The following is a 22024-nucleotide window of genomic DNA, read 5'->3' as shown; positions in this document are numbered from 1 at the left end:
TAGAACATGAGGCACTGTCCTGCTTTAAAGGGACCACCATGACCTGCCCCCAAAGCTAGAGTAGAAGAATGTGCCTCTGTGGGAGTTTTATTAACAGCTCAACGTAGGAGTCTCTGGCAGAAACTCTATGGCAGGGGAGTAGGCCACCTTGGCTCTTTTATGACTCGTGGACTTCAACTCCCAGAATTCCTGAGCCGGCATGGCTCAGCTTGGAAATCTCTCCCTTTCCCCTCAGCATGGCTGCTCAGGAATTCTGGGAGTTGAAGTCCACGAGTCATAAAAGAGCCAAGGTTGCCTACCCCTGCTCTATGGGGGACACACAAAGGCACCACAAAGCAGTCTGAGGTCTGTGAATGGGCAGCCTTGAGGCCATCACTCTTCTTTTGGACATTTCTTTGAATGGTGGTGGGAAAGAACAACAGGCCTTGAAATAATGGACATCCAACATTCCTGGAGCATAAAAATTAAGGTGGTGTTGGCAATAAGCCCATCAGCCTTGAGAAACAAAAAAATTCAGGGGGATGGTCAAGAATGACATCTCCCCCTGCATCCTGAGGACATGGGATCTAAAAGGTAGCCTCTCCTGTGGAATACTAATAAATGAGGGCATTTGGTATTGGGCCAGATCCTTCATGACAATGGTGACCAAGTTGAGAACAGGCCTACCACATGGATCTCAATGGATCAGACAGCCATTACTAGCCTTGCGGGTCTCCTACACTTTCTAAGGATAACAATGCTGGAAAGTAAGTATTTTTTTCCCTGTGTGACTGAAGTACAAGAGCCCTGAGTTTATTTATTACTTGCAAAGTATTTATGGAAATATAAGAATTTTTTTAAAAAAACTAGTTTGGTGTCAGACAAGCTTCTCAACTATAGAACATCCCAGGAATATTTGCAAGACTATGTCTTGTCCAATGATAAGCATATCAATTGATTTGGATGCTCAAAAAATAAAACGGAAAAAAAAAGAAAGAAAGAAAGAAAGAAAGAAAGAAAGAAAGAAAGAAAGAAAGAAAGAAAGAAGAGTAAACGGCGGGATACCATGAATTCTTTCATACGAGAAATTTCCATTAAATCAAACTAGTGCACGCCAAGCCTTTATTATGTAGTACAATCTTAAATAAATGACTATTTCAGGTGCTTATTGGTATTAAAAAATCCTTGTCAGAAAGGAGACGGAAGAGGTACACGATATGGATTCAGTACAAGAAAAAGCACACACGCACTCCTATACAAAAGAGACCTTTGAAGGCTGCATAACTTAGCAGGAACATTTTCTTCATATGTTCATGACCAGAGTGGTGTTTCCATAAATAAAATATTTGGTATAAATGTCTTGTGGCGAGGCATGAATTCGTTCTGTTAAAATCTGGTGAGAGACCATCTTATTTTATTGTGGGCTCAAAGTATAGTTTAAAAGCTGCCGTTGGGAAATGGGTTTCCTTATGGGCCTTTTTAAGAGGAAATTTCCAGCATTTGTGCTGAAGGGAAAAACTTAATGTGCCCACACAGCAGAAGGTCTTTAAAACTTGGGGAGTCTCTTGGGACTTAGATTACTCCAAGGGAAACTTGGGTTCCCAATTTCGCTGAGGGTCAAACTATCTGTGGCCAGCAACTGCATCCCTTGGATGTAAAGTCACGTCGTCTCGTGCTGAGAGAGAAAATTAGAGCCAAAATGAATTGACCATTCCTATCAATCAAACAATCCATGGGAGGGGTCTGTTTTGAATTTAGCAAAGCATTGGGGGGGGGATTGGGAGGGGGGCAGTGGGAAGGGCAAACTGATACCCATCTTTTCAGCATTAGACGGTTGATATATGTGCTATTAATTAACACCCTAATTAGATTATTTTTTTTTGACAGATGAAAAAGAAGAACAGTTTCAAAATTCCGTGATGAAATTCTGAGGAGTCATTTTCCTTGTGAAATAAATTCAGCCTTTCTTTCCTCTTTTAAGAAACTCTGGTCACGTTATTGTCATCCTACGGCTTGCGTGTTTTATATTGCAGCCCTGACTGCAGCTGAGAATGGGTCTCAGACACCCAGAGTTTTTTGGGTTTGGTTTTGTGAGCAAAACAAATTCTTAGAGGAGTGGGAGCATGTTAGCAAGAAAGGAACATACATCAGTTACGTTGTTTATTTGTTGGACTTACATGCTGCTTTAATTGCTGCCAACTGTTAAGCCGATTATGCAGTCAAGAACTCAGATTAAACAACACAATAATAATCAACGTAACCTACAGCGACGGTGAGAGAGGGCAACCTCATCGTGTGGCCACTGCTGAGGCCTGCTGAAGCAGCCATGTTTCCCTGGTTTTCCTAAACTTTAGGAGGGTTGTGGTTGAAGAGCAGGGCTTTTCAACCAGTGGTACAGGTACCACCTGTAGTACATTGGCACCTGGCAGGTGGTACGCGACCATCCTAGAAAAGTGGTAGCAGGGGAGGGGAATGAGCTGAACCGGTGGCAGCACCGCACAAGCCTGAGCGAGAGATGGCTGGAGCTGCAGGGCTGTCAGGGCTCAGCGGAAGCGCCAGGATCAGCGCCGGGCTCCAGCTGGAGCTCGGTGCTGATCCTGGTGCTTCTGCTGAGCCCTGAAGAAGCACCAATCAGCTGGAAAGCAGCACTGATCCTGACGCTTCTGCTGAGTCCAGAAGAAGCGCCGATCGACTGGAATGTTGTAGCCTCTCCAGGGTCTTGTGATTTACATTCAGATGCTTGGCAACTGATTCATATTTATGACGGTCACAGTGTCCTAGGGTCACGTGAAGTGACCAAAACCTGCTGCAACCACCCAGCAGACGGGGGGAATAAAAACCAAACACCCCCCCACCCCACCTCCGCTGCCAATCCTCAACAGAAATGCTCACAACAATGGAAACCTCGGACAGGAGGAAGAGCGCCGCCGGGCGGGCAGGCAGGTGTCTTGCTCGGCTGTGGCTTGGGGAGGCACTTTTTTCAGTGCCATAGTAACTTCGAACAGTCACTAAGCGAACTGTTGTAAGTCGAGGACTACCTGTGCTTCATCACTTTTTTCCTTTTCTTTTTTTGGTCATCAAGTTTTTGACACCTTGCTAGGCGACTGGTGGTACTCGGATGTTGCCCTATCCTAAAAGTGGTACAATGGGTGAAAAGGTTGAAAAGCCCTGTCGTAGAGAACGGGGCTGCCAAGCGGACTTCTTGGTCCCTGATGGTGCCTTTGCCTGAGAGAAGCAATGTGGAGGGAGCTACTCCTTGTATCTTTACTGAACAGGCAGATATAACTGGGAACAGGTGGCCAAACAGCATTTTGAAGGCAACCACCATGAACTACATCCACAAGCCAAGCAGCCATCAACACAGCTCTCAAAGCAGAGCGATTGCATGGGGAACAGAGGTGTGTCCGTAACTATTTCAGCTATTGCATTCTGGACCTCCTGTGGCTTCCAAGTGAGGGCAAGGGCATGAAGGAGACGTTGCAGTAGTCCAGGTGGGAGGTGACCAAGGGATGAGTTACTGTGAGGAAAATCTCCTAGTCCAGGAAGGGTCATAACTGGCACATTATACAAGGTCCCCTTAACTACATTGGGTTGAGGTCTAAGGCTGAGCATCATCACACTACTGATGATGCCTGATCTGTGTTGATGGGTGATCTCCCCGTGGCTTCATGTAGATACTAAATCAGAATGGAGGAGCATGCAGGCCTAGAACTCAACGTCCTCCCTCAATGATCAGAACCGACCCTGTAGAAGGAGAACTACTGCAAAAGCAGCATCTCCGGTCTCAACCCTGGGAGACGATCCAGAGGGATAGCACAGTGGGGGCTGTTCAAAGTCAGTGACACTGGGGACTTGCCCACCCCCACCTTGGTCCCGCCAAAGGCAGCCACATGTGGAATCCGGGTAGACTTGGTGCTGTACCCTGGACAGATTGAAAATAATTCAGATACGCTGTTTCCTCTAGCGGTGGACCCCATTTATGACCAAATTACTGATCTAGAATGGGATACATATGATCCCTTCAAACAAAAATCTTCCTAAATAAGGCAGGCGAATGGATTGTGTAAATCATTTATTCATTTTGTTTGAACTGGTCCACTACGTCACTGACCAGGTTGGGAATGTAACTAAAGTATATTTTCATGTTTTGCCCGAAGCCCTCCAAAATAAACCTCCGAGCAAAAGTTATTAATTGGCTTCTGAAAAAATGTCTGAAGCCACCTGAGATGGAGCGAGACAGCAACTCTTCAACCCGACCAGTATTTATCTCCAGTCTTGCACACAGAGCCTTTGCAGACAGGCTCAAAAGAGGAGAAAGGATGTGCAAAAGCAGACAAAAGACTGCATGAAACAGTTACAGTTCTCCAGTTGTTTCCAATTCATCCGCTGGCATGCTATCAACATGCAAAGGGCATATAATCCTATAGCAGGGGTGTCAAACTCAATTTCATTGAGGGCCGCATCAGCATTGCGGTTGCCCTCAGGGGGCCGGGTGGGTGTGGCCAGGGTGGGTGTGGCCTACTGGGTGGGCATGGATGGAGTGGGTGTGGCCTACTGGGTGGGCATGGCCAGCTCTACATCGTTCGTGTCAAGGGTGCCTGTGGGGGCCTGGGCAGGAGTGGGACAGATCTGAGGGTCTCTGGCAGAAGGGGGTGGGACCGGGGCAAGGGCCAAGGCATGGTCCATTTTTTCATTCCTCACAAAGAGTGACACCTCCCCAGCATGCACCCAGGGGGTGGGGCCAACATGGCAGAGGCTGGTTCCTCGCTGTTTCTCGACGGCCTTGTGGAGCTAAGACTGAATATGTTTCAGCATAGATGGCCACCACAAAATTGTACATTGGCTCCCGACCGGCCTGGGCCAGGGCCAAGGCAGCGGGGGCCGTTCCCTCACTGTTTCCAGGATGGCTTCGCGGGCCACATGAAACCACTTTGCAGGCCGCATCCGGCCTCCGGGCCTTGTGTATGACATGTCTGTCCTATAGGGTGACTCACTGTTTACTACCAATACATGACTAGGCAGACCGCGAACTATGCAAAGTGGGCCACAAAGGAAGAACACTTTCTGGCCAGCTGGAGGAGGTCCCACACTTTTTGTGGAGTTCCAACCTCAACCATCACATTTTCCACCGGTTATCTCTGAACCATCAGGATGCCTGTCAATCTTATTTACAAACTAACAGCCCTTGTGTACCTAACGGGCCGCACAACTAAACTGCGAATTCAAAATTAACAAGTCTTACGTGGTTTAACGTTAGAGTGAAAACTATTGCTAGCATCCATGAAGTAGGAAGCAGACAAACGTAATAATTTAAACAACACAAAAAAATGTAATACAGGTAGTCCTCTCAACTTACGACCACAACTGAACCCGAAATTTATGTTTTTAAGTGAGAAATTTGTGAAGCGGGTTTTGCCCCATTTTGTGACTTTTCTTGCCACATTTGTTAATGCAGTTAAATTAGTAACACCGTTGTTAAGTGGATCTGGTTTTCCCGTTGATTTTGCTTGTCAGAAGGTTGCACAAAGGGATTCCATGACCCTGGGACACTGTGACCGTTGTAAATGTGAGTCAGTGGTCAAGTATCTGAATGTAAATCACGTTGACCCTGGGGATGCTGCAACGGTCACAAGTCTGAAAAATGGTCCTAAGTCATTTTTTTTCCAGCGCCGTTGTAACTTCAAATGGTCACTAAATTCAACTGTTGTAAGTTGAGGACTACCTGTACTGTCACCTGACTTCTTGGAGCCTCGATTCGGCTAAAAAAAAAAAAATCAAATGGGAATTCTTCTCTCAAAAGACCTCCACCTGTTAAGTACAGAGGCTTGGCTCAGGAAAGGAGGCTTTTTTGGGGGGGAACTGCAAGAAGCAGTTTGACCGACTTTCCTATTTCCTATTGCGGAGAACTCGTCATTTTCCCATTTTTCAATGGCCGGGAGAGGAAAAAGCGCGAAGCAGGGGTGGAAAAAGCCTCTCATCTTTCGGAGGCCTTTGCTCTCCCCCATTAGAACAATCTAATTTGTGGCATTAAAGATTCCGAAAGATTTAAACAATCCGGCATACTGAAAAACGTGGGAAGAATCTTCAGGGGGGGCGCTGCCGTTTCTTGAAACGTCAGCTAGGAACTTCTGAAAAGAGGCAAGGTCCAAGTGAATTAAGTTTACCCTACCGACCGAAACCTCTTGTTACTGATAGTTGGGCATAAACAGCGGTCTTCGGAGAGGGAGGGGGTCTGTCACAGAAGCAGTTTTACGTGGGAAAGACCCAAACTCGTGGGCTGAGGATGCTGCGCCCTGCAGCGGGAACAAGGGGCGACCTTCCACGGGTTTTACTGAATTAGGATGGTGCCTCCATGGCCACAGTCTCGTTTTTGGTCTCCAATGACTGCTCTTGCAACTAGCCCAAGGAGTGAACCAGACTCACCTTTTGTGCACCATTACTCCTCCGCCCTCCCCCCCACAATTCCAACTATCCTTCAAGATAGGGCAGGTCCACCCTTGCAATGGTGGGTAGGAGCCTGCCCACCATCTTCCTTTGGTCCATTTCTTCTCCTCCCCCTCTAACTTCCATGATGGGACCTCCTGGAACCTTGCCCCATCTACTCAGCAGTCGGATCCGCTTAGCTCTGACTTCAGGTAAAGCCACTGGCTGCAACGGCCCCTCCGAAAGGAGGCTATGAAAGTTACCCAAAGGAGAGGGGAGCATTTCTGCTCCCCAAAACCTGCCTCGTAGGATTGACTCTTCAGCTCCTTCCCCAGACCCCTGTCCTCCCCGTGAAACACTGCCCTGAAAAAGAAGAGCAAAACTCATCCGGAAAAGAAATTTGGGGAAGGTGCCGAAGCTCCTTACCTTGGCCACAGTTTTGCCTTCACAATTATTCTGGGGATCTTTATTGCCGCTGAACGAATCTCTTCTCTGTGGGTTGCCGGACTTTTTCTTCCGTGGTCGTCCTTTGAGGTTGGGAGCTGAAAACAAACAGGCGACAGTTCAGCCCAATTCCTTACACGAGGGCAAAATCAAATTAATCTCCTCCACGAGCGAGCTGTGAGCAGACCAGTGACAGATCTTCCCTGAAAGAACTCTCCAAAGTTGGGCTGTTTCTAGGTCACATGTTCCTGTGGCCGTTTCCACCCCCCTCCCGCCCCGCCGTGACTTGGAGTGCCTTCACAGCATCACAGCCATCAAACAAAGCCTGTCTGCATTGCTGTTATTTTGGCACAATGGGGCTTGGATGGAGTTGTTAGCGAGAAATGACCTATATTACATTTGCTCCTGGCTCATATAGTGCTGTTTACATTTGAAAAGAGCTAAAGATAACCACAAAGTGCCTTTTGCAGAGCTAGGAGGAAGCGGCAGATATGTGGCTACTCCTTGTGGGCATGCACTTAACAGAAGAACAGAAGAGTTGGAAGGGACCTTGGAGGTCTTCTAGTCCAGCCCCCTGCACAAGAAGCAGGAGACCCATACCATTCCAGACAAGTGGCTGTCCAGTCTCTTCTTAAAAGCCTTCAGTGATGGAGCACCCCAACTTCTATTTCACTGGTTGTCCTCACTGTTAGGAAATTTCTCCTTAGTTCTAGTTTGCTTCTCTCCTTGATTGGTTTCCATCCATTGTTTCTTGTCCTGCCCTCTGGTGCTTTGGAAAATAGGCTGACCCCCTCTTTTTTGTGGCAGCCCTTCAAATATTGGAACACTGCTATCATGTCACCCCTAGTCCTTTTCACGGTGGTGACCTGTAACTTTCTTTTCTGGCCATTTCCTATGAGGACAGGACATTAGAGGAGGTCACCTCTGCTGGCAGGGAAGCAAGGAGAGGACCACAGTCATCGAGGGATTCCTGTATTCTCAACCGTTCAAATGAAACTATCCTTTGCCAAATTGGTGTTTAATGCAGGGCTTTTATTTACAGTGCCCAGAAACTCCAGATTTACAGAAAATCAAACCATTCTGAGTCATGTTTTGAAAACTCACGTATAGATATATAGGTCACTCCCTTTTCTGCCAGCAAGCATTTCTTGATGATGATTATGAGAAAAAAAAAAACAATGGGGAAAGGAAAGGAGTTGTTGGGTATGGAAAATGAGCTCTATAAATTCAGCCTCGAAATTTCAACAACCTTCAGCCCGAGAAACCATCATTAATGGGTGATTGACAACTCTTGAGTCTTTGAGAGTAACCCTTGTTTTCATTACTTCTAGGGATGATTGTAACGATGTCAGGAATCTAAACACCCCAAGCCTCTTGAGTGCCTTTTAATTGTTTCTAATCTTACATTTGTCACACAAGAGGTTTTAGGACGTTCGACATTTTAATTAGCTCTCTGAAGCAAGGCGGTGCTAATTTGATCCCGATGTTTCCTGGGAGTGTGGAAAGACAGCCGTTGCCAGCTATTCCCCACCTGTTTCCTCCAGACACACCCACAGCCCCTGCTTCAGGAACTGTCATCGGCCAGAAGTCCGAGGTGGTCGTCTGAGCGGACGGGGCCGGCACGCAAGAGAGGCAGAGCAGGAGCGGGCGAGCCAGCAAGGAAGGCAGGAGAAGGAACAGTTACCATCCCAGATGGCAAACATCTGCCTGATTTATCTTTGACTGCTGGACCCTGCAGCTGAGTGGCTGAGCACCGCACAACCAGTGGTGGCATTCAGCCGGTTCGCACCACTTCGGCAGAACTGGTAGCTAATTTTTTTTGTTGTTGCCCTGGTCCAGAATGGACTTCCGGAAGCGGCATCCACGCAGAGAACCGGTTGTTCGCCTATTTGAATCCCACCACTGTGTACAACCATCTCGGGAAGCCTTCTCTGTGGCTTGTCTGTTTTGTTCCCTCAAGAGCTGTGCTTGGCACTCCCCACTGCCCTGCTGACTGCTCCCTTGCTCACAGAAAGTCCAATGAAGGCAGCCGAGGGAGGGATGTGCAGCCTTTGCAAATGTACAGTAGTGGCCAAAATTGTGGAAACCTTTTGGGAAAAGTGTACAGTAGAAATGCCACCTTTGGTTAAGTTTCCACCCGTTTTTCTTCCAATTTCTTTATAACCGTAGCCTTGTTCACTTCATAATACTGTTTTACATCGCTTTCTGACCAACCAGTCAACTCTTTGCACCATGACTTTAATTTTATTACGTTTTACAAGCTGACTCAATGAAAGAACACAAAAAAAACCCCAACCAACTGGATAGCGATCACATAACACACTGACCAATGTCCTCCTCTCAGCTTCAATACAGGACATCAATCACTGGATCCTACTGTGATCCGATTGGCTCAAGGCCAAAACAAGAGGACACCCGATTGGCTCTCTAAACACTCACCCTCATTGGCTACCATCAGATGAAGGAAAGCTACCTGAGATCCACCTGAGCAAGTTGTGCTTCCTTTTTCCGGTTATTTGGCTATCGCTTTTCACAGAATACAGTACAGATAATTGAACAAACTATGTTGCATTACGTTCTTGATTAAATTATCTTTCCACTGATATATATATATAATTTTATGGTACTACTCGCCCCCAAAAAGTGGTGTTATTAGCCATCAAACCTCAAAAATACACTTTTCCCAAAAGGTTTCCACAATTTTGGCCACTACTGTAGCTCATGATTGCATTGTGATGGGTCCGCTGCACTGACCTCCTCCCCTGAGCAGACAGAGATCCTCCAAAGAGTAAAGGAGGAGGAAGAAGAGGACGCGGCAGCCTTGGTGCTATTCCCCTCCAAAGAGAGGGCCTCAGCCCCAAGGGCACTCTGGATTCATTGATTTAAAAAATCCGGCTGGCTTTGCAAAAGGGGAACAAATTCCAGTGGAGCAAAACCCCTGGAAGATGCTCAGATGGCAGGTCTAGATTCCCTTCTGGCCCAGAAGCAGAGGGGGCCGTAATGAATGAAGCGGGGCTGGTTCCCAGCAAGGAATTTCGGGCAAAGACTTAAAAACTTAAATGGAGCAATGGAGCCTGTCTGGCCTGGAGGGAAAACACACCCCAGCCTCCCCCCCCTCTTACTTTTCATCCCTTCAGTAACTTGCTTTGCTTTCTTTTTCTTAATAACATAATTTGACAAAGATTTTAATTACAACAGTAAAAATGAATAACAAACTAAACTTAGAGAAAAAGAAGAGAACGGAAAGAAAGAAGAAAAAGAAATGAGAATAAAGAAGAGAACTATATAAATAATTCATCTCCAACCTTCCCAACAATTATAAACCAATTTAATAATGCTTTACCCCCGGTGAGGTTAAAAATATCTCTTCATCTCATATCCCAGTGATAGTGAACCTTTTTAGAGACCGAGTGCCCAAACTGCAACCCCAAACCCACTTATGCATCGTCGGGTGCCGGGCGGGTGTGGCCCATTGGGTGGGTGTGGCCCATTGGGTGGGCGTGGCTGTGGTGGTAACGGCAGACTGGGTGGGACGAAAAAGTTCAATCAATCAATTCCAACTTTGCAAGATCTTTTTTTTTCCCACGAGAAGTTGAAATTGACTGATTGATTGAACCTTTTTTCTTTTTTTTGCACACGGCGGCGGAGGCCTAAAGCGAAAAGGTTTTATAAAACCCAGCTGAAGGCCTAGGACTGGGGCGACGGCGCGCGTGCCCACAGAGAGGGCTCTGCGTGCCGCCTCTGGCACCCGTGCCATAGGTTCACCACCACTGTCATATCCCATTCCTTATCTATAAGCAAATCTCTAAAATATGAATCCTGGTGTCAGCAAAAGTCCATAAAGAATGGTTAGAACATTGAAAAAAAGGTCTTAAATTTTAACCTTGATCACATAAACCAACTTCGTGTTTCTTCGTTTACGTCCGTCTTAAGTTTTCATTCAATCAAATGTTGTTGTAGGATTTGATTTCTCTGCAATTCTTTATCCCATTGCCCAGATTTCTTTAAGCATTTAACTTTCGTAGATCTGATAAGAAAACATTTTCCAGATCCTTCCCTTGGTTCATTGTTTGTATTTCAGCAAACAACCCCCCCCCAAAAAAATTAAGCAGCAAGAAAATGTCACTTCCCTAAAAAGCAGAAAAAGTATTGCGTACCAACGGCAGTAACGCACAACGTCTTTTTGAGGAATTTGGAGGGAAATGACTTCTTTAGAAATTTCATACTCCGGGTATGACATAATGCCATTTTAAATTGCACCATATCTGATGTATAATTAAAAAAATGAATCATCAAGGACTGTGGCGTTTCACTGGCTAGCAAAAGGCAGGCTGACATTAAAGCAGCATTTCCATTCCCTAAGCCGCTGCGCATGTGCACTTTTTCCTCTAAATGACTAACACTTCCCTCGGCTAGAAAAATAAATCATTGATAAGAAAACATTTATAGTTTCATCTATATATAGCATTCATAGTGAAACTCTTTCACAAAAATATTCGACAGTGGCCCACGTCTTGCCAAAGAATATTTGCAGCGGGAGCATTCAGGATGAAGAATATTTTGTGTTTTCTTAAACTCTTTTTCCAAGAATAATAGTAAAATAATAAAAATAAAATAAAATAGATAAAATAAAAAATAAAAATGTCAGGTGAGCATTGTGCTAACATACGCCGATGTTGTTTCGTTTTCTTTTAATCGCTTACATCAGGTCAGCCAGATTATCTCCAGATTATTTCCCCCTCAAAAAAAAGCAAACTGGAAAAAGCTTTTAAGAAGTAATAGCAGCTGATCAGAGAAGGGAAAAAAGTTGCCAGATATATAAGGAACGGTTGCTGGAATTGGGTATGTCTAGTTTAATGAAAAGAAGGACGAGGGGGGACATGATAGCAGTCTTCCAGTATCTCAGGGGCTGCCCCAAAGAAGAGGGAGTCAAGCTATTCTCCAAGGCGCCTGAAGGCAGGACGAGAAGCAACGGATAGAAACTAATCAAGGAGAGAAGCAACCTAGAACTAAGGAGAAACTTCCTGACAGTGAGAACAATTAACCAGTGGAACAACCTGCCTCCAGAAGCGGTGAATGCTCCAACACTGGGAAGTTTTTAAGAAGAGACTGGACGGCCATTTGTCTGAAATGGTATAGGGTTTTCTGCCTGAGCAGGGGGTTGGACTAGATGACCTCCAAGGTCCCTTCCAACTTTATTATCATCATCATCATCAATTGGCCATCAGAACAGGGGTAGGCCACCTTGGCTCTTTTATGACTCGTGGACTTCAACTCCCAGAATTCCTGAGCCAGCCATGCTGAGGGGAAAGGGAGAGGTTTCCAAGCTGAGCCATGCCGGCTCAGGAATTCTGGGAGTTGAAGTCCACAAGTCATAAAAGAGTCAAGGTTGCATCCAGCTGGCTGTGAATCCAGAGACGTCATTCCAAACTCTGCAAAAATTCCCCCAAGGGCAAAGCCAACTCAGAAAAGGTCCTATTGAAAGGCAAAGCCCAAAGCGACTGTTGTGGGCCAAAGTGGCACCAGGACAGTCACGAGGCAGGAGGTAGCAAGCCCAGAGGTCCTTCCTCCTTAGGCCGCTGAATAGTCCCACAGGGACCCCCCCAGGGAAGAGCAGCGCAGCAGTGCAACACGTCTTGGAAGCTGCCTGGACCTTGGCGGGCAAGAAGTTATCTAACAAAATGAAATTCAATGGTGAAAAAAGCAAGGTTCTACATTTAGGCAAGAAAAACCAAATGTACAGGTATAGTATAGGGGGGGTACCTTGCTCAATAGCAGTAACTGTGAGACGAACCTCGGAGTCCTAGTAGACAATCACTTAAATATGAGCCAGCCGTGTGCTGCAGCTGTCAAAAAGGCCAACACAGTGCTGGGCTGCATTAACAGAGGGATAGAATCAAGATCACGTGAAGTGTTAATACCACTTTACAAGGCCTTGGTAAGGCCACATGTGGAATACTGCATCCAGTTTTGGTCACCACAATGTAAAAAAGATGTTGAGACTCTAGAAAGAGTACAGAGAAGAGCAGCAAAGATGATCAGGGGACTGGAGGCTAAAGCATATAAGGAATGGTTGCTGGAATTGGGTATGTCCAGTTTAATGAAGAGAAGGACGAGGGGGGACATGATAGCAGTCTTCCAATATCTCAGGGGCTGCCCCAAAGAAGAGGGAGTCAAGCTATTCTCCAAAGCGCCTGAAGGCAGGACAAGAAGCAACAGATGGAAACTAATCAAGGAGAGAAGCAACCTAGAACTAAGGAGAAACTTCCTGACAGTGAGAACAATTAACCAGTGGAACAACCTGCCTCCAGAAGCGGTGAATGCTCCCACACTGGAAGTTTTTAAGAAGAGACTGGACAGCCATTTGTCCGAAATGGTATAGGGTTTCCTGCCTGAGCAGGGGGTTGGACTAGATGACCTCCAAGGTCCCTCCCAACTTTATTACTACTATTATTATTATTATTATTATTATTATTATTATTATTATTATTATTATTATTATTATGGATCATCGCACAGTCAGCCAGATGTTCAGACTGGATTTGGCATTTTGTCTACCTATCGAGTCCTTACCCAGGACCTGGGATAGGCAGATGTGGATGTTTGATGGTATTACAGATCTCGTCGCAGGATGGAAGCAGTTCCTAGTAAGGCCGCCTTTTGCAATTGACTAATGGCGAATTTGTCAATGCCAATGGTGTTCAAGTGGTGCTCTAGTTGTTTTGGGATTGCACTCAAGGCGCCTATGACTATTGGTACTACCCTTGCTTGCCTTTGCCACAGTCTTTCTATTTCTATTTGTAGGTCTTTGTATTTTGTTATCTTCTCCAGTTCTTTCTCGTCTATTCTGCTGTCTCCAGGCACTGCCACGTCCACTATCCAGACTTTTTTGTCTTTCTTATCGACAATTGTTTATTATTATTATTATTATTATTATTATTATTATTATTATTAGTCCGAGGTGCTCGTCCTTGGAGGCGGGGGAGGCTCAGTTGGAGGGTCGCTCTCCCCCCCCCCCATCAGCAGCATCCTTAAAATTAAGACCCTTCACACAAGGAAGGAAAAAAACATCCGTGCAGGGAAACTTTAGAGAAAAAGGCACAACAGATTTCCTCTATTCAAGATGCCAGCCTTGCTAAAAAAAAAAAAAAAAAAAACCCGTCTCGCCGAGTCAGCACTTCCAGCCTGAAAAAAAAAATATATAAAAATCTCTCAAGCAATAAAATGGCTCCTGGCATACCAGCCATATTTCAGAAAGGGCGAGAGTTATGTAATATTCCTGGGTGGAGGGGGGGTGGGTGGGAAGGAGAGAGAGAGAGAGAGAGAGGATCAATACTGATTTGTACGGAGCCGGAGAGATTAAGCCAACATGCCATTTACAGGCTTTGCTTATATCCCCCCATTATTTCTCCCCTTGATCTACTGTAACGATTGCTCTGTGTTGCCGCCGCCGCACCGCGTCCGACTTCCCATTGCAGCATCTCCGCGGCGTTATTGCCTCATGACCGATTGTCAGTTGATTATTATCTAACCTAGAAAGAAGCCAAGAAAAGGGAAATAAAAAATAAAAAACCCCATCCCGCCCTTATATGGGCAAAAGCAGCTTTCCTTCTCCCCGCTTTTCGCTATTTCTCCTCCCGTTGGGCGCTCGTTCTCTGTCAGCGAAGAGCTGCGTGTCACGTGTATATTAAAAATGTACAGCAGGCAAAAGAAAAATCAATCTTTACCGTGTTTGAAACACTTCAGGATGTTTATTAAAAGCAGCCAGATTTGTTCTTCCAAGCAAACCTCTCGGTCGCCCTCTGGCGGCCCGCTCAGGCTAAGCCAGGGAGAGGAACTACTACACACACGGGAAATGTGTCCCATCCAGTCGTTCATTCTTAAGAAACGGGTCGGAAAAGGCACTCTCGGGGTTGAAGCCCTTCACGAGGGCGGCTCGCTTCTTTACCCCAAACATATATTTCCATTTGTTCTCCTAGTAAAGCTTTCCTCGGCTGGCGAATTTTGAAATCTGGGCAAACAGTTGCACATGTAAAAAAGATGTTGAGGCTCTAGAAAGAGTACAGAGGAGAGCAACAACTGAAGGACTTGTGCTTGGCATGGGGAAGCTGTTGATTTTAACCCCTTCCTTTTAACAGCAGATCATTGGCATATCACGTGAAGTGTTAATACCACTTTACAATGCCTTGGTAAGGCCACACTTGGAATACTGCATCCAGTTTTGGTCACCACGATGTAAAAAAGATGTTGAGACTCTAGAAAGAGTACAGAGGAGAGCAACAAAGATGATTAGGGGACTGGAGGCTAAAACATATAAGGAAAGGCTGCTGGAATTGGGTATGTCTAGTTTAACGAAGAGAAGGATGAGGGGGGACAGGATAGCAGTGTTCCAGTATCTCAGGGGCTGCCCCAAAGAAGAGGGAGTCAAGCTATTCTCCAAAGCGCCTAAAGGCAGGACAAGAAGCAACGGATGGAAACTAATCAAGGAGAGGAGCAACCTGGAACTAAGGAGAAACTTCCTGACAGTTAGAACAATTAACCAGTGGAACAACCTGCCTCCAGAAGCGGTGAATGCTCCAACACTGGAAGTTTTTAAGAAGAGACTGGACGGCCATTAGTCCGAAATGGTATAGAGTTTCCTGCCTGAGCAGGGGGTTGGACTAGATGACCTCCAAGGTCCCTTCCAACTTTATTATTATAAATATTATATTATGTTATGTTATGTTATGTTATGTTATATATTATATTATATTATATTATATTATATTATATTATATTATATTATATTATATTATATTATATTATATTATTATATTATATTATATTAATTATATTATATTATATTACAATATATTAATATTATTATTATATATTATATTATTATTATATTATTATTATTATTATTACTACTACTACTACTACTACTACTACTATTATCCACTGTAAGAGATAAAATTCCTCCTTGTGCACAGAAACATAGCAAGTCTCTGCTGAACTCCTGTTTCTTTGACATGCTGGATTTGTGGGTTGGTTATTAGAGAAGGACAACCCCTCGTTTGAACTTAACAGCAGAGGGGAAGTTCTGCCATCCTCTCCTGCAGGTGGATTCTCCAGTGACACCTAACATTCTCGAACGCAAATGTTCTGTTGAGGAGTCACCCTTGTCTGCCCCGTTTTTATTATTGCTGTCGGAATAAAAAGAATGAATTTTTTAAAAAAATAAGTACCCGTTCCTGTAAAACAAAACAGAAGAAAGGAACTCAAAGGTCCTCATAATCCCATCTCAACCGACAGGGGAAGGAAGCACACACAGGAGGCCTCCTCTGATCAAGATGGCTCTGGGGTAGGAACAAACCGCCTCCGTCGGCCTCCCCCGGCCATAAAATATGATGGAGCACTTGGTGAGCTGAGTCAGACTCTGGTTGTAAGCAAGACGAAGCCATCCATGTGCTTCACAGAGATCTGGTGCCATAGTCAGCTGGTCACCAGGACCCACCTCAACAGGTTCCTGCCAGAACCCCTGGTCAATGGAAACAGGAAATTGTCAAGCACAAAGAGCTGGTTAGATCTTTTCACAAGACACTGGATCCAAAGGGGGCAATGGGAAAGGACAGGCATGGTGAACCTGGTCCCTCCAGAGGTCTCCTTGTTCCCCAGCACCCCAAAGCAGAACTGCTTAACGACTCACCCAGGAAGGAAAGAGTGGCAGGCTAATTTTAAGGATGCTAGGAAAGCTATGGCAAAGGTAGACAGCATACTAAAAAACAGAGACATCACCCTGCCAACAAAAATGCGTACAGTCAAGGCCATGGTTTTTCCAGTTGCAATGTATGGCTGTGAAAGTTGGACCATAAGAAAGGCTGAGCACAAAAGAATTGAGGCCTTTGAACGATGGTGCTGGAGAAGACTCCTGCGAGTCCCTTGGACTGCAAGGCGATCAAACCGGTCAGTCCTGGAGGAGATCAACCCCGACTGCTCTTTAGAAGGCCAGATCCTGAAGTTGAAACTCAAGTACTTTTGCCACCTAATGAGAAGGAAGGACTCACTGGAGAAGAGCCTAATGCTGGGAAAGATGGAGGGCAATAGAAGAAGGGGACGACAGAGAATGAGATGGCTGGATGGAGTCCCTGAAGCAGCAGGCGTGAGCTTAAATGGACTCCAGAAGATGGTAGAGGACAGGAAGGCCTGGAGGAACGTTGTCCATGGGGTCGCGATGGGTCGGACACGACTTCGCAACTGACAACAACAAAGCTTATTTAAGCAAAGATACCCCAGGGACACGGACGGTCCTTTAACGTCCCTTGTATCATTTCAACCTTGGCTTCTTTTTATTTATTTATTTTAAATACATAAAGGGTGCTTATTATGACATTTACAGGTCACAGTTCAAACTTTTCAAGAGAAATTGCTGCATTTACTTTTTGCAGAAAGTCCATTCTTAAGCCAAGGCAGCTCTGGATGGCCACAGACACAGGATTATGCGGTTCAAGAGAGAATTGGGATCTGTGAAATTCCCTAATATGGGCAAGAAATAGAGTTTTTTGTTTCGGAAAAAGCAGCTAATTTGTCTCTGAAACTGAATAGCATGCACAAAGACCAATTCCACCCCCACCCCCCGGCGGTGCATAGTTCTTCTACCTTCCCCCGCTTCTCATGTACATTTTTGAAAGCATTTCAGTAATCTGAAAACATGCATTTATTTTAATTATCAAATTAATTCTTCAAAACAACTTTATTAAGAAGTGACTGGAAGATTTTATCTGAGCCTAGGCCATCCATGAAATGCAAATAACCTGACATGAAATGCAAATAACCTGACATTAAATGAACTAGTAAAGGCATATTTGAGGAAGAGCACCCCAAAAGCGTTTTCCATTCTCACCTCAGTAAACATGCCAATCATTTCTTTTGGCTAGACTGATTTGAAGCTGGCCGGTCTTGTTTGCCCTTTGCCTCCCCCCCCCCCCAAATGGTCTGTTAACACCACAGGAAGGAGGAGGATGACATCACACACACACCCTTTTATTTTAAAGTACAGCTTTCCTGGCACAAATAACAAGTCGCTTCTTCCTGTGGCCTTATCAGCACCCCTGAAATATGACTTGCTTAAAAGGAAACCCATGTTTGCCTGCTCTCTTTCTACCCTGCAGTTGTGTAATTTGTTCTCCGTGCCAGGTTTGCTTTTCTTCTTTGAACCAATTGCCCCAGCTAATTATTCTACCTATATTTATACCCGTATCATTTCAATATCCATCTTCTTAATGAAGAGAACGTAAAGGTCATCTGTGTCATTTAACTGAAGTAGGTTTGCAATGCCGGGAACTCTAATCAGAAAAGGAGATTCTCTTAGTTTAGGATCTGGGGTAGGCCACCTTGGCTCTTTTATGACTCGTGGACTTCAACTCCCAGAATTCCTCAGCCAGCATGGGGGAAACTTTGGCCCCTTCATGACTCATGGACTTCAACTCCCAGAATTCCTCAGCCAGCATAGGGGAACTAGGGCCCCTTCATGACATATTGTACACGGACTAGCAATATATATTAACATTTCATCTAGGTTAGTTAAAGCACAATAAAATATAAACGTTAAAAAGATCTAGGTTCAATGTCTAGGTCAGGGGTAGGCAACCTTGGCTCTTTTATGACTCGTGGACTTCAACTCCCAGAATTCCTGAGCCAGCATGGCTCAGCATGGAAACCTCTCCCTTTCCCCTCAGCGTGGCCGGCTCAGGAATTCTGGGAGTTGAAGTCCACGAGTCATAAAAAAGCCAAGGTTGCCTACCTCTGGCTTAGGCCTAGACCGCTTTATGACTCATGGACTTCAACTCCCAGAATTCCTGAGCCAGCATGGCTCAGCATGGAAACCTCTCCCTTTCCCCTCAACATGGCTGGCTCAGGAATTCTGGGAGTTGAAGTCCACGAGTCATAAAAGAGCCAAGGTTGCCTACCCCTGGTTTAGGTGATCCTTATGCTGCAGAAGCTGTTCACACGTATCAGGAAAATGAATGGAGGTGTGATGTGGATTGCTTCTATGAGCACAACCTGTGATTGACCCAGAACTGACTCAGATCCATCCAAGGGATGACAGCTCAGGGCCAGCTCTGGCATTAGGAAGGATGAAGCCAATTGGCGGGGGAAGATATAAAAGGGTAGGATGGCAACAAGAAGGCCACACTGGAGTTCCTACCCTGCATACAGCACACAAGATACCTTCTGTCCACAATTTGTCTGACTGCAAATGTCTAACGATACGTATTAAGCCTGCAGATCTCCTCTTAGTCCAGGGGTAGGCAACCTTGGCTCTTTTATGACTCGTGGACTTCAACTCCCAGTATTCCTGAGGCAGCTATGTTGGCTCAGGGATTCTGGGAGTTGAAGTCCACGAGTCATAAAAGAGCCAAGGTTGCCTACCCCTGTCTTAGTCCATTCCTGACCCGTCCTATTTCTATCTTAAGGGAAGTTTCTCGCTTATCTCCATTCCACATTTGTTTTAAGAATGCGATTTCCTAAGGCTTGTTTGTCGGTGCTACCCTGTTGTTAGGCACCTAGTCCTCTTAGTAGATGGTAAACATTTTGTGAGCTAGGTAAGCATGTCCAAAAAAGGCAGGTGATACATTGTCAGTCCCTACCTACATCCTTCTGAAAGCCCCACTATTTCCTGAGTGAGTGAGCAAAACCCAAGCTGCATTTAGTAGTAGTAGTAGTAGTAGTAGTAGTAGTAGTAGTAGTAGTAGTAGTAGTAGTAATAATAATAATAATAATAATAATAATAATAATAATAATAATAATAAAAAAAGTTGGAAGGGACCTTGGAGGTCATCTAGTCCAACCCCCTGCTCAGGCAGGAAACCCTATACTATGCCACAAAGAAGAGGGAGTGAAGCTATTTTCCAAGGTGCCTGAAGGCAGGACAAGAAGCAACGGATGGAAACTAACCAAGGGGAGAAGCAACCTAGAACTAAGGAGAAACTTCCTGACAGTTAGAACAATTAACCAGTGGAACAACCCGCCTCCAGAAACGGTGAATGCTCCAACACTGGAAGTTTTTAAGAAGAGACTGGACGGCCATTTGTCCGAAATGGTATAGGGTTTCCTGCCTGAGCAGGGGGTTGGACCAGATGACCTCCAAGGTCCCTTCCAACTTTTATTATTATTATTATTATTATTATTATTATTATTATTATTATTATTATTATTATTATTATTATTATTATTATTATTATTATTATTATTTCAGACAAATGGCTGTCCAGTCTCTTCTTAAAAAACCCCAGCGTTGGAGCATTCATTGCTTCTAAGAAACCATCTGAATTCTGAGCTAACATCTCCAGAACGTGCTTGCTTATAATGCCGTCATTTCCATCCCTGTCCTATAAAGTAGGAAGTAAAAAAAAAAATTCAGGGGGCGATTTGTCTCCCCCGCTGCCAATCGATACAGTGCTTTTATAAAAGGGATTGACCTGCAACTTTAAAGCTACTGCCATCTAGCATTTTAGAACTTTTATAAATAATGCTTTTATCCTAATTGCAAAATAATACTCCTGCCATGAAAACAGGCATAGAGTGCTTTTATAGGTAATGATTTAAAATGTCAGTTATTTTTTTTTTAACTGCCCGGGTCTCTCCCTCCCTCCCTGAGAAGGAAGCGTTCAGGGTTCAGGGCTAGATTTCATCTTTCTGAGCTCTTTGGGGCCTCCCTGCAGACGGGCTTTGTTGATAAAACCTGAGTTAAATACGTTCCTGTGTTGTAGCTGCGCTGCAACTGAAACAACAATGGAACTGACAAAGCAGCAGACAATTCTCCCATCCTAGGACTAGTTCTCATTGCCATGAGCTGGAAATCTTCTGCTGCGACTCATTTTCTGTTTAATTTGGCTGCAATCCCAGCTCGTCCCGTGCTTTGCCACACTAATTTTATAATAATAAACTGTTTCACAATCTTTATGCGGTCGTGCAAATAAAGGGGTTGAAGAAGACGTTTTCATTTGATTATCTTCTCGGCAAAAGGCACTGTATGGAAATTAAAGAGGGAACTTAATGAATCTGTGAACAAAAATAAGATAAAATAAACATCCTAGGGTACGTGAGAATATATTTTCTTAAAGAGAACATTTTTCTTAAAATAGCCTATTCATGATCATTAATCATGCCTGCCGCCTTCTCACCCTCACCGAGTCCTGCTGTTGACTTCATTATAGACGGCCTCAAAATTCATTTTTAAAATAGCTTTTTCTCTCTCTCATATTTGGGGCTCAGTTTTCAAGGAGGATGAGCTCACTTCTCTGCTGGTAAAAGACACTTGCTTTTAGAAAGACTTCTTGTAGGCTGCTAATTTTTTTTAAAAGAATGCTTTTTTTGGTTTGTTTTTTTAAAAAATATTTTAATTTCTTTGTACTGCTGTTCCGCTAAGGTCCTGCAACTATTTCTGGAATGTCATCTTTAGCCCTGGAATTAGATGGGAAGGGGGGCTGCATGTTTGCAATAGTTAAATAATTGATTTTGTTGCAAACCTTTGTGAACTCACCAAAGAATGGATTACATTTCAGAAACATGATTTTGATTCTAGCCAATTGCACGGTCCAACCGGAAGGCAGGATAATCCGGGAGAGAGAGACAAGACAAAACCAGTGGGACGGGACAGATTTATAATAAATTGCTTTTCACATTTCTCAAATATTTAAAGTGTTAGTGATATTTAAGGGAAGGAATGCTGATTATCTCAACTGTGTTTGATCCAAATGCGGGTTATGCCTCTCTGAAATCCCAACCCTTAATCGCAATGAGCATGCTCAGACCGCCAGTGGACATTATCCTAGGTACGGGAAGGTGGGTCCAGAATGGGAAGAATTGGCAGAGTGGAGAGCTGCTTTTTCTCCCGTTTCATCACATGAGGATGGAATGACAAAAGAATGGCAAGAATTTAGTGCCCCAGAGTGACTTTCGGATTGAATGTCCCAATGTCTGACTGCAGGAAACTAAGATGAAGCTCCAAGCTGGAAGCCGTCTTGGTGCTTCTTCCAATAGAATCTGCTGGAGCAGCCATGATAACATGCCATGGTCTACACCAGGGGTCTTCAAACTTGGCCCTTTTGTGACCTGTGGACTTCAACTCCCAGAATTCCTCAGCCAGCGTGCCTGGCTGGGGAATTCTGGGAGTTGAAGTCCACAAGCAAAGGTC

General features: G+C 44.7%; 1 protein-coding gene across 1 annotated transcript in view; it reads right to left on the bottom strand.

The window, feature by feature from the left end:
* Positions 1 to 22024, bottom strand: part of ARID5B (AT-rich interaction domain 5B) — a 187134-nt gene that overhangs the window by 43087 nt on the left and 122023 nt on the right. The window contains exon 6 of the mRNA XM_015822324.1: positions 6829 to 6944. Within this exon, the coding sequence (XP_015677810.1) occupies positions 6829 to 6944 (116 nt within the window). The remainder of the gene's footprint in view (positions 1 to 6828; positions 6945 to 22024) is intronic.

Source organism: Protobothrops mucrosquamatus, unplaced genomic scaffold, assembly GCF_001527695.2.
Source record: "Protobothrops mucrosquamatus isolate PMUCROS unplaced genomic scaffold, P.Mucros_1.0 scaffold1524, whole genome shotgun sequence".
Lineage (NCBI taxonomy): Eukaryota > Metazoa > Chordata > Lepidosauria > Squamata > Viperidae > Protobothrops > Protobothrops mucrosquamatus.
This window is presented reverse-complemented; position numbering and strand designations above follow the sequence as displayed.